Source organism: Oncorhynchus gorbuscha, linkage group LG03 (genome assembly GCF_021184085.1).
Source record: "Oncorhynchus gorbuscha isolate QuinsamMale2020 ecotype Even-year linkage group LG03, OgorEven_v1.0, whole genome shotgun sequence".
NCBI lineage: Eukaryota > Metazoa > Chordata > Actinopteri > Salmoniformes > Salmonidae > Oncorhynchus > Oncorhynchus gorbuscha.
In genome coordinates, this window is record NC_060175.1 from 29,458,463 (window position 1) to 29,479,925 (window position 21,463).

A 21,463-nucleotide genomic window follows, 5' to 3' on the forward strand; every position below is an offset into this window, starting at 1 on the left:
AAGAAAGAGAGGAAGAGGCAGGGTTCTTTGTTAAAAACAGTCAAGTAAACTGTGGGGTAGTCTCGTTGCATGGTAGACTCATAGCGAAGGAGACACTGTGGCTGTGTGAAGAGACGAACAGCATGGTATAGTAAACAGCACACCAATCCAAACAAGTATCTATTGTATGTGTGTACAGATTTATTTCTGATACAGTCCTGTCAACAAAGTTTGAGGGCCATGAATAGATCAATTTTGGATAAGACAGGGACAAGATAAGACATAACTGGATAAGACATAACTTTGGGGTGACATTTAAAAGTACAATCTCAAACATAATTGAATAAAGCTTTATTAAGATGTACAGTAGTTGAACCATAGAGCACATAACAAATGTTCTAGGACATAAGGAGTCTATTGTCATATGCTGAATTGTGTATAATGATTGAGTTAAGCAGAGGAGCCAGAGTCTGACTGTCGGTGCTTCTTGTCTTGAGTCCCAGCAGCACCAGCAGGGGCACATTGTTAATCCCAGCATTGATGGCCTTCATCATGTCCTTCAGCACCTTAGGGACCAAGCAGAGTAGTTAGGCTTCCACTGTTCCTGGTTCCCTGCCAATCAGAGTAGTTAGACACCCACCGTTCCTGACCAATCACAATGCATGCTAAGTCTCACTGCGCTGCTGTGAGTGGACATCACTTCAAATTGAATTTAGTAAATTAATTTATTGGAATTGAATTTAAACCCAACCCAGCTAAATACTGTTAATGTTAACCACTCATAGCTATTCATTACAACTCTCTAACCAGGAACTTGCCCAAGGACTATTAAACTGAATGCTGCTGAGTGTAGATTTTGGGCCCAATTCAATCAAGACCGGTAACTAAGTTACCGGAATGAGACAAAACAATTTGAGAAAGTGTATATTTAGTGTGGTTTTCCACTTTAATTTTGAGTGTGACTTCAAATCCAGACCTCCATGGGTTGATACATTTGATTTCCATTGATAATTTGTGTGATTTTGTTGTCAGCACATTCAACTATGTAAATAAAAAAGTATTTAATAAAAATATTTCATTCATTCAGATCTAGGATGTGTTATTTTAGTGTTTCCTTTATTTTTTTGAGCAGTGTACATCATATAGAAAGTACATTTCAGTCAAGTTGAAGTCATTTACTGAGCTGTCCAGGAGTCCGTTGCCATCTGTCGTAAAGTTTGAAAGTAACTGAAAGCACAAGGTTATGAAATGAGTAAATCGATAACAAATCCTTTGTTTCCACTCTCTGCTCCCTGTCTCTCATCACTGGTGAATTGAAAGCAGCTAAAATATAAACTTATCGGGGAATACAAACTATCACACAGAATTACATTGGTGAAAAGACAGTAGGCTACTCAGTACTCATGTTCCAGTTTGTCTGCGTCTCTTCCTCCTCCATCACAGAGAAGTAACATGACACATTTACATTTACATTTAAGTCATTTAGCAGACGCTCTTATCCAGAGCGACTTACAAATTGGTGCATTCACCTTATGACATCCAGTGGAACAGTCACTTTACAATAGTGCATCTAAATCTTAAAGGGGGGGGTGAGAGGGAATACTTATCCTATCCTAGGTATTCCTTAAAGAGGTGGGGTTTCAGGTGTCTCCGGAAGGTGGTGATTGACTCCGCTGTCCTGGCGTCGTGAGGGAGTTTGTTCCACCATTGGGGGGCCTGAGCAGCGAACAGTTTTGACTGGGCTGAGCGGGAACTGTACTTCCTCAGTGGTAGGGAGGCGAGCAGGCCAGAGGTGGATGAACGCAGTGCCCTTGTTTGGGTGTAGGGCCTGATCAGAGCCTGGAGGTACTGAGGTGCCGTTCCCCTCACAGCTCCGTAGGCAAGCACCATGGTCTTGTAGCGGATGCGAGCTTCAACTGGAAGCCAGTGGAGAGAACGGAGGAGCGGGGTGATGTGAGAGAACTTGGGAAGGTTGAACACCAGACGGGCTGCGGCGTTCTGGATGAGTTGAAGGGGTTTAATGGCACAGGCAGGGAGCCCAGCCAACAGCGAGTTGCAGTAATCCAGACGGGAGATGACAAGTGCCTGGATTAGGACCTGCGCCGCTTCCTGTGTGAGGCAGGGTCGTACTCTGCGGATGTTGTAGAGCATGAACCTACAGGAACGGGCCACCGCCTTGATGTTGGTTGAGAACGACAGGGTGTTGTCCAGGATCACGCCAAGGTTCTTAGCGCTCTGGGAGGAGGACACAATGGAGTTGTCAACCGTGATGGCGAGATCATGGAACGGGCAGTCCTTCCCGGGAGGAAGAGCAGCTCCGTCTTGCCGAGGTTCAGCTTGAGGTGGTGATCCGTCATCCACACTGATATGTCTGCCAGACATGCAGAGATGCGATTCGCCACCTGGTCATCAGAAGGGGGAAAGGAGAAGATTAATTGTGTGTCGTCTGCATAGCAATGATAAGAGAGACCATGTGAGGTTATGACAGAGCCAAGTGACTTGGTGTATAGCGAGAATAGGAGAGGGCCAAGAACAGAGCCCTGGGGGACACCAGTGGTGAGAGCGCGTGGTGAGGAGACAGATTCTCGCCACGCCACCTGGTAGGAGCGACCTGTCAGGTAGGACGCAATCCAAGCGTGGGCCGCGCCGGAGATGCCCAACTCGGAGAGGGTGGAGAGGAGGATCTGATGGTTCACAGTATCGAAGGCAGCCGATAGATCTAGAAGGATGAGAGCAGAGGAGAGAGAGTTAGCTTTAGCAGTGCGGAGCGCCTCCGTGATACAGAGGAGAGCAGTCTCAGTTGAATGACTAGTCTTGAAACCTGACTGATTTGGATCAAGAAGGTCATTCAGAGAGAGATAGCGGGAGAGCTGGCCAAGGACGGCACGTTCAAGAGTTTTGGAGAGAAAAGAAATAAGGGATACTGGTCTGTAATTGTTGACATCGGAGGGATCGAGTGTAGGTTTTTTCAGAAGGGGTGCAACTCTCGCTCTCTTGAAGAAGGAAGGGTCAAGTCTTTGAGGTAGACTTGACCTGAAAGACAAAGCCAGGAGTTTATTCAGATGTTTAGGAATTGGAATTTTATTCACTTCCTGCCCATATCAATTAAGGAGCCATTTACAATACGCATCAAAGTATAACATATTGTTGGGCTATCGTAAACTCATGAATGTTCACATCAATGCTGTCACTTTTTAAGAGCAATTGATGGGCATTGAGGGTATACGTTAGATACAGTGCCTAGAAGGCAGGCAGGGGTCGATAATCCAGAGTAGTGGGGCAAAGATACAGGACGGCAGGCAGGCTCAGGGTCAATTCAGGCAGAGGTCGGTAATCCAGAGGTGGGGCAATGGTGCAGGCAGGGTCAGGGGCAGGCAGTGGTCAGGCGGGCGGGAACAGGGACAGGACAGGCAAGGGTCAAAACCCAAGAAAAGAGACTGGGGAAAAGCAGGAGATGATACAAAAAAACGCTGACAAAGTACACTGGTATAAATACACTGGATAATGGGGAAGATGGGCGACTCCTGGAGAGGGGTGGGTTTAACTCGGGACACATGACAGGTGGGGTGTATACAAAGGGTACAGGGAAAGAGAAGATTAACAGCAGAGGGACTAATCGTTTTGAGATGGGAAACGGGCCAAAACAACAGGGGGAGAGATTGCGGGATTCCACCCCGAGGGGCAGATCCCGGGTGGATAGCCATACCTTCTGCCCGAGACGATGCCGGAGTCTGATGGCGATCCGCTTGTCGTTGATACCTGGAGGTGGTCTTGAGGAGGGCCGACCAGGCTCTCCTCCGGGTACGACGACAGCGGTGGACAAACATCTGGGTACGCCGACCTCTACCTCCTGCTCGGTGAAGAGCAGGGGCTGATACCCCGGGGAACATTCAAAGGGTGATAGGCCCATGGCAGAGCAGGGAATGGTTGTGTACTCCACCCACACAAGCTGCTGGCTCCAGGTGGTGGGGTTGGCGGAGACCAGGCAGTGCAAAGTTGTCTCAAGGTCCTGGTTGGCTCGCTCCGACTGGCCATTGGACTGGGGGTTGAACCCAGAGGACAGGCTGGCCGACGACCCAATGAGGGTGCAGAACGCCTTCCAGAACCCGGGACGAGAACTGAGGGCTCTGTTCGGAGAACCGAAATGGTGCTACACCAAACTGGAAGTCTTTCGACTAGCTTGGAAAGACGGTACCGTGCAGTATTAACGAGCCCTCACTGCTGCTGGATCATTATATTTTCCCCTCAAAACTTGAGACATCTGAGGCATTGTATTGTGTGATGAAACTGCACCATTTAGAGAGTGGTCCTTTATAGTCCAAGCACAAGGTGCACCTGTGTAATGATCATGCTGTTTAATCAGCTTCTTGATATGCTACACCTGTCAGGTGGATGGATTATCTAGGAAAATGAGAAATGCTCACTAACAGCGATGTATTTGTGCAATTTAAACAAAAAACAGAAATACTATTTTTGTGCGTATTAAAACATTTCTGGGATCTTTATTTCAGCTCATGAAACATGAGACCAACACTTTACGTTGCGTTTACATTTCTGTTCAGTGTAGATCCGTCTCTTTACACTACCATAAGTATCTCTTGGACCTAGTTTGTGTAGTGTAAAGACGCCCTTAGATTCAGACTCTATTGTGTTCTATGTAAGCAATTGTTCCAACAAATATTTATACAAACTTGAGTTGAGAAAATAAAAATGGATACATTCTTCAACTGAATTATAAGTGAATTGTATACACATTTAAACAGGCATAACACAGTAATTATAAGGGAATAATACTTACATGAGTATTAATAAAAGCCTACCCATCACCATTATTAACTCGTTTTGAAACATCAAATTACGCTGTAGGTTAGTGTCCAAAATCAGTTCTAACCTTGTTAGTCAAACAAGTCCAAGGTGTCGTGTTAGGCACCATAGCCTACACATTGTGTGTTATCGGCAGGTGGTCATAGCTCTTTCACTAGGACACATTTGATTACAGGTGGAGATTAATCAATTACTTACTTAGCATAAATACCTTGAAGTAAGTCCTAATAGATGGCAATGGTGACGAGGGACAAGTGGACCTGAAAGAAATCCTGTGTCCACAGCAGAATTCAGCCGAACATGGGTGAAGTTACGTGGCCATAGCAGTAGCGTAGCCGTCCTAAGTGAGTAGATATTTTTAGTGTATTAGGGCCTTACATAAATGGATTTAGTGGGTGGGGAGGGGTTTCCCACCAGCTTGCAACAAGTTACACTAGCACCACCTTGGTGACAATATAGGACAGTTCCTACGTCTATATTTATGCGATAAGTGGTTAAAGTAATCCATTGGGACAGGAGGCCCTTTTTACAATTGAATTTGTCTTTTGACAAAGGATAACTGACAGAATACTCCAGATTAAAAATACAAGAGCCACAATCACTGTCCTCAAGACTGGATAGGTTAGAAAGGATACAATGTAGCTTCTCAGGGCATAGCAGGTATAATATTTCCTCATCAATACATGAACAAGTTGAGACATGGTTTAGGCCATTACAATGTAATGTTTTTCATTGGGGAAGATTTCCCCTTGTATTTGGAAATAAAGTGTGTTTTTGTTATAAAACAAATTAACACAATACAACAATCCAAACAACCAGGAATTCTTATCTGCTTTTAATGAAAACATCTCACAAAATAAAACTACGGATAGATACTGAAATGGAAGTGCATCAGTATGTGAATATTGATATATGATGGTGAACTATTTACAATAAATGTGTAATTCTAACTCAGTTGTCTGGTATTATTATCAAGTCAGTATGGCATCATCACAGTAACACACTAGTTCACATGAATAAGCAAAAAAGGTAAAGACAGGTGCAGCCCAAAACCAATTTAAAATATCAGGGGTACTTTCAGTTCCGATTAAACGTTTGCTACGGTGTGTGACGGTTTGTCCTGAACGACACGGATCTGAAAACCTTCTACTTTCTTGAGCCAACTTTGATGTACGTTTGCTCTGATTGGTAGGGTGTGACTTTTTTATTTTATTTAACTAGGCAAGTCAGTTAAGAACAAATTCTTATTTTCAATGACGGCCTAGGAACAGTGGGTTAACTGCCTTGTTTAGGGGCAGAATGACAGATTTTTACCTTGTCAGCTCAGGGATTCGATCTTGCAACCATTTGGTTACTAGTCCAACGCTCTAACCACTAGGCTACCCTGCCACCCCATGAAGCAATGAGTGACGTATTTAAAAGGGCAGAGGCCATGCTGACTGAGTTCCCCAACCCAATCGCTCCCCGTTTTTTCAACTGGTCGTTGAAAAAAACAGCACCGTTTCCATTTAATTGAATGTTACACACCATTTCCCCCCCGTATTGAATGCAGCCCAGTTCCTGACTACAAGGGTGTATTAGTCCACACCATCAAACTGTAGCAAAACATTTCACAACGAAAACCAGCATTTCTTACTGGGTAAGTTCAGGTTCGTCCCTTCAGTTTTGTTTCTAGTGAATACATCCTAGATTTCAGTTTAACATCAAAATAAATATTTGTCCTCTCTCACTGCCTTCTACATTTCTGAATAGTAAAATGGAGGGTCTAGCCACTAATCCTTCATCAATTATTTGGAAGTTTCAACATTCTGACCTTTTTGTTTCAAGTACAGTATTGTAAATCATCCATCCTCTAGGAAGACACAACAGAACCCTTCTATTCAAACTGAGGCTGCACAGATGCAAGTCACAACACTATAAAGAATAAAAGCAAGAATCTGAAACACAAGTCTTGGGAGTGCTGTGTTTGTACCTCTGCTCTAGACAAGCTACTTAGTGATCTTATCTCACTAACCCATTGCTTCAAATCACTTCACTAGCCTTTGATTTAGGGATCCAAAAGGAGAGTTCAATATCGGTCTTAACCAATGAAGGAAATGGTTTGAGATTTATACTTGGTGCGACACAGCCTTTCAGGAAGTGAGTTTGAATCCTATACATGAAAGTATATCAAGGCACCTAACTGACAGAGCAAAGAGAGACAGCCATATAGAGGAAGCAGATTAAGACTAGGTTCCAGTTTCAACGTAGATCTTAAGAGGATTGTAGAGGGCAGTCTAGATATTAGTTAGCTTCAAACGCTTCCTCCGAGTTCAATACAAGTGTATTCATGTTCTTGTCCATTTTTATTCAGTCACCCCAGGAATTTAATTTAGACTAATGTAATGAATGAGCAGAGGTAAAGTGTGTGAACTTGTTCATTATTTGGTGGATGAAAGTAAAACCAAATAGTTTTGTTCTCAAACTAAGAAGTTACACAATCAAATGGAAAAATGCCACAAAAGGCTATCACTATACAGAAAATCTAAACCAGAATAGTCCAAACTGTTAGGAGTAAAAGCTTTGTTAATTGTGGTGATGGATTCAGGGTCACAAATCACCTAACCTCATCTGGGAAAAATATTACAAATCAGCAAAGCCACAGGGAAGTAGTTCATGTATGACTGAACACAATATTAGGATAAGATACATGATATACAGTGATGTGTTAGTGACATGCCATTTGACAACTTTTAAAATAAACAAAACCTAAATAATAAAATAAAACAGAACAGACTTTTGGCTGATGTTATTTTGTACATAAATGCTTTGGTAGCCTGAGTCTATTTTCATACAAATTGGACCCACTTCAAACCAACTACATAAATATCATAAGAAAAACAGTTCAAACACAGGACTAACTCAGACAAATCATATACAACAATAACATCACAAAAAACACAAGGTGTGAAACTCAAACCAAAAGAAAGTTCCAAGTCTTCACTGTCCATCTACTACTCCTACCAGAAGTGACATTCCTGATTAGCTCCGCATCCCGAGGATGAACAAGGGCATTCCTGATTAGCTCCGCATCCCGAGGATGAACAAGGGCATTCCTGATTAGCTCCGCATCCCGAGGATGAACAAGGGCATTCCTGATTAGCTCCGCATCCCGAGGATGAACAAGGGCATTCCTGATTAGCTCCGCATCGCGAGGATGAACAAGGTCTGTTGTCGACAAAGGGGAAGGTGATACCATATTAAATGTGATACTGTAATGATGGAAAATGTAAATTGGTACTTCCCCACTAAAATGTGATAAAACACAGTGCATTTACGTTCAGCACCCCCCCGCATCTATGTGCATACCGGGGCTCACATACAGCAGAGCACATCCAATAGGATTCACTTAACCAATCCAAGCATGCATTCCTTCTCCTGAACAGGAAATAATCCACATTTCTGAGCCCAGGGAGGAGAGAGAGTGCCATGGAAATAGATATAGAGAGCATTGATTATGCAAGAATGGGCTGTCATCAGTCAGGATGTGGCCCAGAAGTTAATTGACAGCATGCCAGGGTGGATTGCAGAGGTCTTGAAAAATAAGGGTCAACACTACAAATATTGACTCTTTGCATCAACTTCATGTAATTGTCAATAAAAGCCTTGGACACTTATGAAATGCTTGTAATTATACTTCAGTATTCCATAGTAACATCTGAGAAAAATATCTAAAGACACTGAAGCAGCAAACTTTGTGGAAATTAATATGTGTCATTCTCAAAACTTTTGGCCACGACTGATTGAGACACAATCACAGCTCTCTTTTTTATTAGTGTGAATAGTTGTACAGATTTCCTAAATTCAACAGATTTTTAGTTGAATTCCTGGTGATTTTAGTATTTTTTGGACCAAAAAAACTAAAATCCCCCCAAAATTGCTAAAAGCTTTAGGGGGCCAAAAAAAACTAAACACTTGAAGGCTGGTTTTGGCTCGTGGGCCACCTGTTGCCAACCTCCTGCCTTATACCAGTCTACTGGTGATGGTGTCATATCTCCCTAATGCCTGCTTTGTCATTGGCTCTTCCCCTCCTCTTACTATCTTATAGGCACCCTATTCCCTTTATAGTGCACTACTTTTGAACAGGGCCCATAAGGAACAGGGTACCATTTGGGATGCAACCGTAGTGTTACAGCATCCCCTGCTCCCTCCTCTACTCAGTTCAGGTCAGCCAGAAGTCTCCCCTCTGCTCTCCACCACCCTCAACCGGGTCATAGTATCTCCTCCACCCCGTGGGCGAAGATCATGACCAGGCCTGGCTCCAGGATCATGTCCTCACCCATATGCTGGTTCTCACAGGCCATCACCACCACTGCTTGTTTCCCGGGGATACGCTTGGCCACGTAATTCTCATAGTAGCGCCGGTTCATCTGCCGCGTCTCCAGCGTGGCCAGGCCGGCGGGCCAGTTCCTCTCGTGGGCGTTCTCGATCAGGTCGTTGACGATGGAAAGCGGGCAGCCACTGTCAATGAGTGAGCGCTTGATGACCGCCTGGAGGACAGCGTCCGGTGTCGAGATCATACCGCCCCAGCGGGTGACGCGCACTGGCTGGAGGGAGTTCACCCACCTAGGAGGGGAAGTTAAGGAGAGGATGAGAGGGGGGACTGGGATATTATGATGGCTATTTCAATCATGTAATAACAACTAGATGTGTCCTAATACGTAGTTATTATAATCATATAGAAATGGGACGATAAAGCGGAAGTGATCAACACCGACCATACAGAACACTTATCACAGGCCTTTTGCTGATATTGTTCATTACAATAAGTATCCTATACTTGATAAATGTGAAGTTTGAAATGAAATAAGTTGATGTATACCACAACCATCAAACTAATAGCTAGAAATATTTTAAAAGGGAAGAAAAACTAAAACTGGTGCACATTAATGTTATAAACTTATTGTTCCATTTATCGTTATTGCATCAATTCAAAATTTATTACGATAAGGATTTGTCTATATCGCCCAGCTCTATAATTATCACTTAAATGAATTATGCCTAAAAAAGGTGGAAAATGATGCAGCGTAGTAAGTTAAACTGTCTGATTGTAAAGTGTTCTGTGCAATTGAGTATTGCACCAGTGCTTAATAATCCACTCACTCCAGGATCTCATTGTACTCAATGGTCTCTTCGAGGTTCTGCAGGTTTGGGTTGGCACTGCGGATGGCTCTCATGTATGCCTTCAACAGCTGGATGTCCCGTTTCTGGAGGCAGGGAGGAGACATCACACTGGGCTTGCAGACCACGCTGCCGCAACATCACACAAACACTCGGATGTACAAGCACTGACACACACGCGTGAAAACATACATACACTTACACAAATACACCCTGACGCACACACACATATAACTGCAGACACACACGCAGACCTGCTCTGCTAGCTGGTGCTTGTGTTCAGCAGCAGTCTTGTCCAGGTCGGTGACCTTGCCCTGCTGTTGCTGCACCACGCTGCGCAGGTGTTTGATGCAGTTGTGGCTGGACACTTCGTCTTTAGGCATCTCCAGTCTGAAGGGACGTAGGGAGGACATAACAGCTGCTCAGCCGACTCACCAACAGCCCCAGTAAAATACAACCTTTAGTCAATACCCTACCCCCACAGCCCTGTTGACCCACTAACCCAGAGCTACTGTCATAGCACCACTCACCTACAGCAGACTTTCCCAATCAGATTATTGCGCCACTCTTGGGGTTGTGCTCATACTCCCTCAGATGAAGTTTACAGTTAAACAGCTTTGCCTACATAATTTATATAAAGGATTAAGAAAACATGCTCTAAAATAGAGCCTTGAGGAACCCCTTTGTTGGAAACAACCCCACTCACCCACAGCCCTGCTCGCACTGGAAGGGCCTCTTGGGGTTGTGCTGGCAGTCCCTGAGGTGCGACTGCAGCTGGTCGAGGCGCAGCACGGCGGTGCAACCGAAGCCAGCATTGTCGCAGGTGATCTGCAGCTTGGACAGCATGTTGCGCATGATGCGGGGCACGGGGCGCAGGTGGGCCAGCGTCACCACGCTGCGGTCCACGGGGCATATCTGCTGCTGGGAGAACCACTGGGTGATGCAGGCATTGCAGAAGGCGTGCTCGCAGTGAGGGGCCTAAGGATGGATGGAGTGTCACACACGTAGGAAGAAAGGGACAGCAAACAAAGACCCACTCCGGTGAAAAAGCACTGTGTTGTTAGAAATAGATTTTCAGTTGACAATATAAAATGTATAATATGACAATTTTTCTGTAAAAAAACATGTTTTGAGAGAGACATTCCGATTCAAATGTCAAGTTTTTAGAATGACTTGAGGTAGGGTTGGGCGATGTTGCCTAAAAATCATCTCGATTTTTTCAAATTTATGGACGATTCACGGAATACACTCGGTGTACAAAAAAATAACCTGTCCTTTCCATGACATAGCTTTCACTTTGATTCACCTGGTCAGTCTATGATCCCTTATTGATGTCACTTGTTAAATCCACTTCAATCAGCGTAGATGAAGGAGAGGAGACACGTTAAAGATGGATTTTTAAGGCTTGAGACAATTGAGAAAGAATGGACAACACAAAAGATTTAAGTGCCATTGAAAGGGGTATAGTAATAGGTGCCAGGCGCTCTGGTTTGAGTGTGTCAAGAACTGCAACACCACTAGGTTTTTCACGCTCAACAGTTTTCCGTGTGGACTAAGAATGGTCCACCACCCAAAGGACACCCCGCCAACTTTACACAACTGTGGGAAGCTTTGGAGTCAACATGGGCCAGCATTCCTGGGGAATGTTTGACACCTTGTAGAGTCCACGGCCGATGAATTGTGACTGTTGTGTGGGCAAAAGGGGGTGCAATTCAATATTAGGAAGGTGTTCCTAATGTCTTGTACACTCAGAGCAAGCTTTGTTGTACAATGAAAAAAGGTAAAATACACTGCATTTAAAACAGTCAACAATAATGAATGAATGCAGGGCGTGTGAAATTATTTCTAGACTAAATGTAAGCCTTCCACAACCGTAAAACCCACTAATAATTACATTATTTAATCAAAATAATCAAAATAATTTAAAAAAGCTTTTTCGCAATAATCACTGATCTGAAAATATATTTTTGTTACAAATTTAACCAGAACCATGAATTATGCGCATTAACCAATAAATGACTAACTTCTTGTAGCGGGCATTATAGAAAATTAAAACAGGTCTCAAACAATCTCAAGCCCACATGCTAGTGAGTTGCCAGGTAATCTTTGTTTTAAGTCTAGCCAACCTGGATCTATTTGCTAGCTAACAAGGTAGAACAGTTGAGTTGTTATGAGCACATCCTTCTGTCCGTCTCCAACTGTTTAAACAGTATGCTGGCCTCTTCACTTTGTTCAGATGCTGAAATCAAGTGGACCACCTTATTTCTCAGAATGAGAACGAGTTAATGGTAGTTGTAAGTGGTACAGCAATGCACGCGCAACAAACTAAGTGTTCATTGATACTCCTGTTATAAACATAAAAAGGATATCTTTAGAAATGTTCACTTCTTTCTTACAGTCAAATAATGTCTCCATGTGTTTCGGTGTCCATATGACCCATTCTGTTGGACCAAATCTCAAATGCAAATAGCGAGTTGAAACTGCTGGTCACAGACGAGGAAGCGATCGCTCCTCTTTGTTATTGTTGTAAGTGGCAGAGGGAGGGGCGTGTGTGTGTGTGTGTGTGTGTGTGTGTGTGTAAGTAAATGGGAAGGTGCACACAGCACAGAAAGAGTGGAGGAGACGAGACCAAAAGGAAAACATGAGAACAAACTGATATTTTCATAAATAAAAACATAATTCTTACAATACAGGCCTTTGGAATACCGTGCAAAACCATACATTTGAATGAATTCAATATATTGCCCAGCCCTAACCAGAGGCAGAGAGCATGAAGCATAGCAGTTCTGCTGTGGGTGAAGTGCTCATCAACGCAGGGGTGACAGTACTGATGACATCAGTGCGTGATGCTAAGCTAGCGACGGGCCGGCTAGTTTCTGCTGGCTACAATTGCCATTCCCACTGCAGTTCCTGGGTGTGTCAGGAAGAAAGCTACTGGTAGCAATGAATCCCCCAGATACTGAACCTTCTTGCCCTCTGTTTCTCATGCAGTCCCTGGGTAAGTTGCAAATGGCATCCTATTCCCTATATACTGCACTACTTTTGACCAAGACCCTGGTCAAAAGTAGTGCATTATAGGGAATAGGGTGCCATTACAGACAGTCCTAGTTATTCCCATCTCAGTGGGGTTTTGTGCTGCAAAGCTGCTGATTCACACTGGGGCCCCAGAGGAAGTATAAATTATCATCACACAGCTGAGTGCAAGCAAACTGAATTCCAATTCTTCCCTCTCTCTCTCAGTATACTATGTCCACATTCCTGTACTGCTGCCAGAATTCTGCACAAAGTCCAAGGACAGCTCTGAATGCATAGGCTACATTGACTGTTCAGCGTCACTTCCAGTCACACTAGCTCCTTGCTGAATTAACCTACCAACACATGTGCCCACAGACACAGATGCAATCACTCACTCCTAAACACAGTGCAAAACAAAGAACACTAATAACACCAATTGACCAATCCCTAGGCTGGAAAAAGTGTTTTGTACTATAAAAAGCACAATCCAGCAACCATTTGCTCCAAAGGCAAACATGTAGGAAAACAATGCCATCCTCTTCAAGTGTGTCTATTTAAAGCTACTCACCTCATGGTTGGTCTCGATTTGGGAGATTGTTATGTTAGCAACCGTATGCTTTATTTACATTAACGGGACTAAGCATCGCCACTCACTTCTATCCTGATTACCTACACCATCTTTACGCACCATTACAAACATAAGGCTCTTCTCATTCATCTAGAACAAGAATGGACAAACCTTCCTTCAGAGCTCATCTCTCCATATTTCCTTCTTCCCTCCATCTTCTGTCCTCTCCCATTGCTGTCACTGCATCCCTCTAAAAGTCGATTATACTGTAAGCTCTCCTCTCTCTGCCCATACCCTTCCTGGGCAAGTCGCGATTTAGCCCATTCTCAGGTGTCTGTTATTGCTCCCACCCCCCCATACAAGCATTGGATCTTCATCAATGGAGCTTCATCATAGAGAATTAAATTACAAGTCTAGTGATATAATGTATATAGAAATGCAAGAACAGCTTATCAGCAAGAGCACTTCGGACAAGATGATAACCATCTTTTTAGCATCACAAAATAAATGGCCTGCGCACGGCCTACAGGACTGAAATGTCCTTTTTTCTCCTTTCTCTACGACAAATCGAACAGCATGTGTGTGGTCAACGTGTTGACAAGAACTGGATCCTATTTGACTGAAATAGAACTGAATTCACAACACACTGACAATTCCTTATTTTTCAGTTACTGAGGCAGCACTGATTTTTTTAAACATTGAAATGCACTGCTTCTCCAATGGCTGAAATGGTACAGATGTGCACGTCACTGACCTGCACGGGCTCCTCCAGGACTCCACTGCAGATGGGGCACAGCAGGTCTTCATCCACTTCCCCCTGGAACCGGGTAACATCGTAGCCCATGGCACATCCCCAGATCCAACTACAACCTGCAACACAGGTGAGGAAATGGTAAGCCTACAGAGTACAAACCAACATGACAACCTACATGCCAACCCACGTGCAGGACTATAAAACGACATGGAACACCCTCAAAGAAAAAAGTATAGATTTCAATTTGCCAGAACATATCTTCCCTACCGTTACCCTTGTTTACATGAAGCTGCACTGGGGTCGAAACGCAATCAAGGTTACATTAAGACACTGTGGAGCCGGCGCGAGATATTGATTGGAAAACGTACATCAGTGCAGGGATATGCCACTGTTATCCAAATTGTACCTTTATCCACACTGCTCCATCGAGAAAGTGTCTTCATGTACCCATGATTGCCTTCCGACTTCAGTGCAGCTCAGTGTAAACAAGCGTAACAGTGGGGTCGATATCTTATCGCTTAGTTCTCAATCATGTTCAAAATAAACAACCTGTATATACAGTGCATTGACTTATTCCATTTTGCTGTGTTACAGCCTGAATTCAAAATAGATTAAATAGGCTTTTGTTTCCTGGTGTTTTTGTGATGGTAGAGTGTGCAAAACAAATACCCACTAGATTGATGAAAATAGTCATGATATCATTCTGCCAGGTATGCATAGTCTACTTAGTAGTTAACATTTAATTGAGTAAGTCTCCATCTACCAGACGACCGTTTTCATTAGCATCATCCTTAACGGCTACACAACGTGGTAGACGTGCATCACACACACAGACAGGGGTATTCTTGTTGCCTTTTCAGAAAGATGCAGGAAATAAGAAATCACTGATGCATTCTGTTGATGTCTTAATGATACATTTGGACAGATAAAATCATTTTCAATAAATGTAGTTTATTAAGATCAATACATTGTTGAATATTGTTGAATTCCGTTTTAATGCCTGGATTCCGTGAGGGCCCTAATTATCATATTTACACCAGAATTAGGCTCTCCACTACCTATTGTTCCTGCAGTGATGATTCACAATCTTCATCTAATGTTTTCATAATTTATCTGCAGATAATCGACCCCCAAATCCTAGGCCTACCAGTAGCCTATACAAATTAGGAAGCCAAATGAACAGCTCTCACCAATGCGATTCGGTAGGCTACACTGACTGACAAGAGATGGCCGCCTCGCTTCGCGTTCCTAGGAAACTATGCAATTTTATTTTTAACGTGTTATTTCTTACATCGGTACCCCAGGTAATCTTAGGTTCCATTACATACAGTCGGGAAGAACTACTGAATATAAGAGCAACGTCAACTCACCATCAGTACGGCCAGGAATATGACTTTCCCGAAGCAGATCCTGTGTTCTGCCTTTCACCAAGGACAACGGATTGGATCCCAGCCTGCGACCCAAAACAAAGACGTCGTAAAAGAGGGAAACGAAGCGGTCTTCTGGTCAGGCTCCGGAGATGGGCACATCGCGCACCACTCCCTAGCATACTTCTCGCCAATGTCCAATCTCTTGACAACAAGGTTGATGAAATCCGAGCAAGGGTAGCATTCCAGAGGGACATCAGAGACTAACATTCTTCGCTTCACGGAAACATGGCTCACTCGAGAGACGCAAACGGAATTGGTGCAGCCAGCTGGTTTCTTCACGCATCGCGCTGACAGAAACAAACATCTTTCTGGTAAGAAGAGGGGCGGGGGCGTATGCCTTATGCTTACGAGACGTGGTGTGGTCACAACAACATACAGGAACTCAAGTCCTTCTGTTCACCTGATTTAGAGAGACTCTGGGTCTCGATCCTGCCCTGTGCAACTGGGTACTGGACTTCCTGATGGGCCCCCCAGGTGGTGAGGGTAGGTAACAACATCTCCACCACGCTGATCCTCAACACTGGGGCCTCACAAGGGTGCGTTCTCAGCCCTCTCCTGTACTCCCTGTTCACCCACGACTGCGTGGCCACGCACGCCTCCAACTCAATCATCAAGTTTGCGGACGACACAACAGTGGTAGGCTTGATTACAAACAACGACGAGACTGCCTACAAGGAGGAGGAGAGGGCCCTCGGAGTGTGGTGTCAGGAAAATAACCTCACACTCAACGTCAACAAAACAAAGGAGATGATTGTGGACTTCAGGAAACAGCAGAGGGAGCACCCCCCCTATCCACAGATGGGACAGTAGTGGAGAGGGTAGTAAGTTAAGTTCCTCGGCGTACACATCACAGACAAACTGAATTGGTCCACTCACACAGTCGGCGTTGTGAAGAAGGTGCAGCAGCGATTCTTCAACCTCAGGAGGCTGAAGAAATTTGGCTTGTCACCAAAAGCACTCCCAAACTTCTACAGATGCACAATCGAGAGAATCACCGCCTGGTACGGCAACTGCTCCGCCCACAACCGTAAGGCTCTCCAGAGGGTAGTGAGGTCTGCACAATGCATCACCGGGGGCAAACTACCTGCCCTCCAGGACACCTACAACCCCCGATGTCACAGGAAGGCCATAAAGATCATCAAGGACAACAACCACCCGAGCCACTGCCTGTTCATCCCGCTATCATCCAGAAGGCGAGGTCAGTACAGGTGCATCAAAGCAGGGACCGAGAGACTGAAAAACAGTTTCTATCTCAAGGCCAGACTGTTAAACAGCCAACACTAACATTGAGTGGCTGCTGCCAACACACTGACTCAACTTCAGCCACTTTAATAATGGGAATTGATGTAAAATACACTGCTCAAAAAAATAAAGGGAACACTTAAACAACACAATGTAACTCCAAGTCAATCACACTACTGTGAAATCAAACTGTCCACTAGGAAGCAACACTGATTGACAATAAATTTCACATGCTGTTGTGCAAATGGAATAGGCAACAGGTGGAAATTATAGGCAATTAGCAAGACACCCCCAATAAAGGAGTGGTTCTGCAGGTGGTGACCACAGACCACTTCTCAGTTCCTATGCTTCCTGGCTGATGTTTCACATTGTATGATTTTTAAGTAATTAATTTGCATTTTATTGCATGACTTAAATATTTGATACATCAGAAAAGCATAACTTAATATTTGGTACAGACACCTTTGTTTGCAATTACAGAGATCATACGTTTCCTGTAGTTCTTGACAAGGTTTGTACACACTGCAACAGGGATTTTGGCCCACTCCTCCATACAGACCTTGTCCAGATCCTTCAGGTTTCGGGGCTGTCGCTGGGCAATACGGACTTTCAGCTCCCTCCAAAGATTTTCTATTGGGTTCAGGTATGGAGACTGGCTAGCCACTCCAGGACCTTGAGATGCTTCTTACGGAGCCACTCCTTAGTTGCCCTGGCTGTGTGTTTCGGGTTGGCCCATCTTCAATGCTCTTACTGAGGGAAGGAGGTTGTTGGCAAAGATCTCGCGATACATGGCCCCATCCATACTCCCCTCAATACGGTGCAGTCATCCTGTCCCCTTTGCAGAAAAGCATCCCCAAAGAATTATGTTTCCACCTCCATGCTTCACGGTTGGGATGGTGTTCTTGGGGTTGTACTCATCCTTCTTCCTCCAAAGACGGCAAGTGGAGTTTAGACCAAAAGGCTCTATTTTTGTCTCATCAGACCACATGACCTTCTCCCATTCCTCCTCTGGATCATCCAGGTGGTCATTGGCAAACTTTAGACGGGCCTGCACTGCAGGATTTTAATCCATGACGGCGTAGTGTGTTACTAATGGTTTTCTTTGAGACTGTGGTCCCAGCTCTCTTCAGGTCATTGACCAGGTCCTGCCGTGTAGTTCTGGGATGATCCCTCACCTTCCTCATGATCATTGATGCCCCACGAGGTGAGATCTTGCATGGAGCCCCAGAGTGATTGACCATCATCTTGAACTTCTTCCATTTTCTAATAACTGCACCAACAGTTGTTGCCTTCTCACCAAGCTACTTGCCTATTGTCCTGTAGCCCGTCCCAGCCTTATGCAGGTCTACAATTTTATCCCTGATGTCCTTACCCCCTCTCTGATCTTGGCCACTGTGGAGAGGTTGGAGTCTGTTTGATTGAATGTGTGGACAGGTGTCTTTTATACAGATAATGAGTTCAAACAGGTGCAGTTAATACAGGTAATGAGTGGAGAACAGGAGGGGTCCTTAAAGAAAAACTAACAGGTCTGTGAGAGCCGGAATTTTTACTGGTTGGTAGGTGATCAAATACTTATGTCATGCAATAAAATGCAAATTAATTACTTAAAAATCATACGTGATTTTCTGGAGTTTTGTTTTAGATTCCATCTCTCACAGTTGAAGTGTACCTATGATAAAAGAGACAGACCTCCACATACTTTGCAAGTAGGAAAACCTGCATAATCGGCAATGTGTCAAATACTTGTTCTCCCCACTGTATATACTGTACTCGATACCATCTACTGCATCTTGCCTATGCCGTTCTGTACCTTCATTCATTCATATATCTTTATGTACATATTCTTTACCCTTTTACACTTGTGTATAAGGTAGTAGTTTAGGAATTGTTAGGTTAGATTACTCGTTGGTTATTACTGCATTGTCGGAACTAGAAGCACAAGCATTTCGCTACACTCGCATTAACATCTGCTAACCATGTGTATGTGACAAATACATTTGATATTCAGTGACGTAATGTCTGGCAAGCCCGACAAACTAGGAAAGGAAATCTTGGAAATTCTTTGGTTTAGATATCATGGACATACAGTATAACCAGGTTGCATGATTTAGGAATGGCAAAGGGATTAGGGCTGTCCTTGACAAAAAAAACACAAAAAAAAAACTTGGTCGACTGAGTTGCCTGTTCTTTTCGAGAAATCGATTGGTCAAAAATTTTAAACATGAGTTTTTCCATATATAGACACACCCTGTTTGAAAAAAAATCAACTATATGTAGGCAACTGAGCTCATCTGATGCTCCAATTTGTAAGTCGCTCTGGATAAGAGCGTCTGCTAAATGACTTAAATGTAATGTAAATGTCTTTAAGCACTGCGATAAAAAATGAAGACACTCAAATTACTAAAAAGGAAACCATAGATCAATATAGTCTAACCAAAATGTTTAAAAACTGTTCCCGACCCTCCACCTCCCACTGCTGCTGGCCTTCGCAGTTTCTGCCCATTAAGCTCCTGAAGTTGCCAATAAAAGGCTACACCAACGGTCGGCAACCTTTTCCATTTGGAGTGCCAGGTTGTCGTACCATTTTTACCGATCTGTGCGCCAGTTATGAGTTTTATATGCACATTCTCGTGGAACAGTTTCATTTATAATAAAGTCTTCATCTCAAAAACCTATGTCATGTGGTTAATCAACATTCTAAATTAAAATTATACAAACCTAAAAGTAACTTCTATTGCCATTGCCAATATGTAAAAATAGCCTACATTAAGCCAACAAATAAAAACACTGCAGCTCTCAGGTAGAAAATAGCCTGATAATTAAAAAATATGTAAATCACATTGGCTACACATGGCCTGTCTGCAAGGAACTTGAAACATTATATCAACTCTGTCTGGCTGGAAGCTCTAGCTAACAAACTTGCAACATTGTATAAAATATTCTGGGCCCTCAGAGTTTCCTGCCTCAGTGAGCTCCTGACAGACAGACACATTCCTTCTTGGACACTGCTCGGCGATGCAAATGACGACTTCCAAATCAGAACAGTCTATCGATTACAGATATAGGCTTGGATGTGGGAAAAGTTCCACTAGGATCTAGAAACTCTGGGCTAGACACTGAGATGAGAAGTCTTTCAGAATTGAAAGCAAAGGGTTTGCCATTAATAAACAGAATCTACTGCACACCATTTCTCTGATGTGATTTCACTTTGAGATAGCCACTGTTTATGAAGAGTCAAGACTAACTATAAAGACACTTACCCACTATAGTGCAAGTGGGTTTTATTTTTGACTAAGACTAGCGGTAGTATGAACATTTATGGTGTGGATACTTCTTGGGTATCAGTGCACTTTGAAATAACTACCTGGATCTATCAAATGGTACTCCAATGAGTTGGAGCATGGATTAAATCAACAAGTAAAAGCCCAACATTCTCAATGAATATGGACAATACAACTAAAACACTGACTTTATAGTAATCAATGATCAAAAGGTCAAATTACAGGGTATTTATGGTCACAACTAGGAATCAGCCATTATTGACAGTAACCCTGGAGCAATCAGGATTAAGTAGCTTGCTCAAGGGCAGATCAACAGATTTTAAACCTAGACTGCTCAGGGATTTGAACTAGGAATCTTTCAATTATGGGCCCACGCTCTAAACGCTAGACTACCAGCCACCCCCAGTACCTGTACATGTGTGTTCAATGTCCACTTACCGGTGTCTTTTCTTCCTTGGGCCAGAATCCACAGCCCTCCTACTCATTGAAATTAAGGACCACTGGGGCAGAATTATGGGAAGGAGAGGAGCAACCTGGGGCCTAGGTAATGATGTCCTGGGAAAATGAGTCTGGGAAAAATAGTAACGTTATGCAACGTTGTTGGGATGAATAAAGTTACTGTCCCTTTAATTTACTTTATAACCAGTTTACGATATGACTAACGTTAGCGCTGTTTGCTACTCAAACACGTAACTCATCATTACTGTTCCAAATGGAATACCGTAACGTTAGCTATGTGGCTAGCTGCAAACAGATGAAAGATGCATATTGGATACTAATTAGAAAATCTGACGAGCCAGTGTGCACGCAAGTTAGCCACAGCTGACTAACTTACGTGAACAAACGTTAGCTAGCTAATGTACAGCTTAGCTGGCTGGAACAAGATGGAATCACACAGGAAAACCGAGAGAGAGCAAAGCTAGTGATATTTCGTCGAATTGAGAAACGTTACCTCTTGATATAACAATCAATGGTTAAATGGTATTTTAAATTACGTTTGCGTCAGTATTTGGGTTAGCATGCCAGCACGATATCCATTTTTTTTCTTGATTCCTGTGACCACATTTCCACGTCCAGCCCTCACTCCTGCAGCTAAGCAACCAAATTGTCAAATCGTTGATTGACAGTTGACTCCACCTATCTTCGGTACGTTCAGTGTCCCTTCTCAGATAAAGGGCCTATCACATGATTATCTCTAAAGCACATCCTA

General features: G+C 43.6%; 1 protein-coding gene across 6 annotated transcripts; it reads right to left on the bottom strand.

Moving 5' to 3' along the window:
• Nucleotides 1–5,623: 5,623 nt before the first annotated feature.
• LOC124030930 (E3 ubiquitin-protein ligase NRDP1-like) lies at nt 5,624–21,401 on the bottom strand. Of its 6 annotated transcripts, none has more exons than XM_046342041.1 (8): nt 21,249–21,401; nt 20,692–20,822; nt 14,301–14,416; nt 10,670–10,941; nt 10,218–10,353; nt 9,946–10,049; nt 9,122–9,408; nt 5,624–8,010 (listed from the first exon to the last, which is right to left on the bottom strand). In XM_046342041.1, exons 3-8 carry the CDS (start codon nt 14,388–14,390, stop codon nt 7,757–7,759), a joined length of 1,143 nt encoding a protein of 380 aa, XP_046197997.1. In that variant the 5' UTR covers nt 14,391–14,416; nt 20,692–20,822; nt 21,249–21,401; the 3' UTR covers nt 5,624–7,756. The 6 variants fall into 6 exon arrangements, with proteins under 6 accessions (XP_046197997.1, XP_046198000.1, XP_046198005.1 ...); XM_046342044.1 differs by having other exon boundaries at nt 21,206–21,397; XM_046342049.1 differs by having other exon boundaries at nt 21,089–21,397.
• Nucleotides 21,402–21,463: the final 62 nt, after the last annotated feature.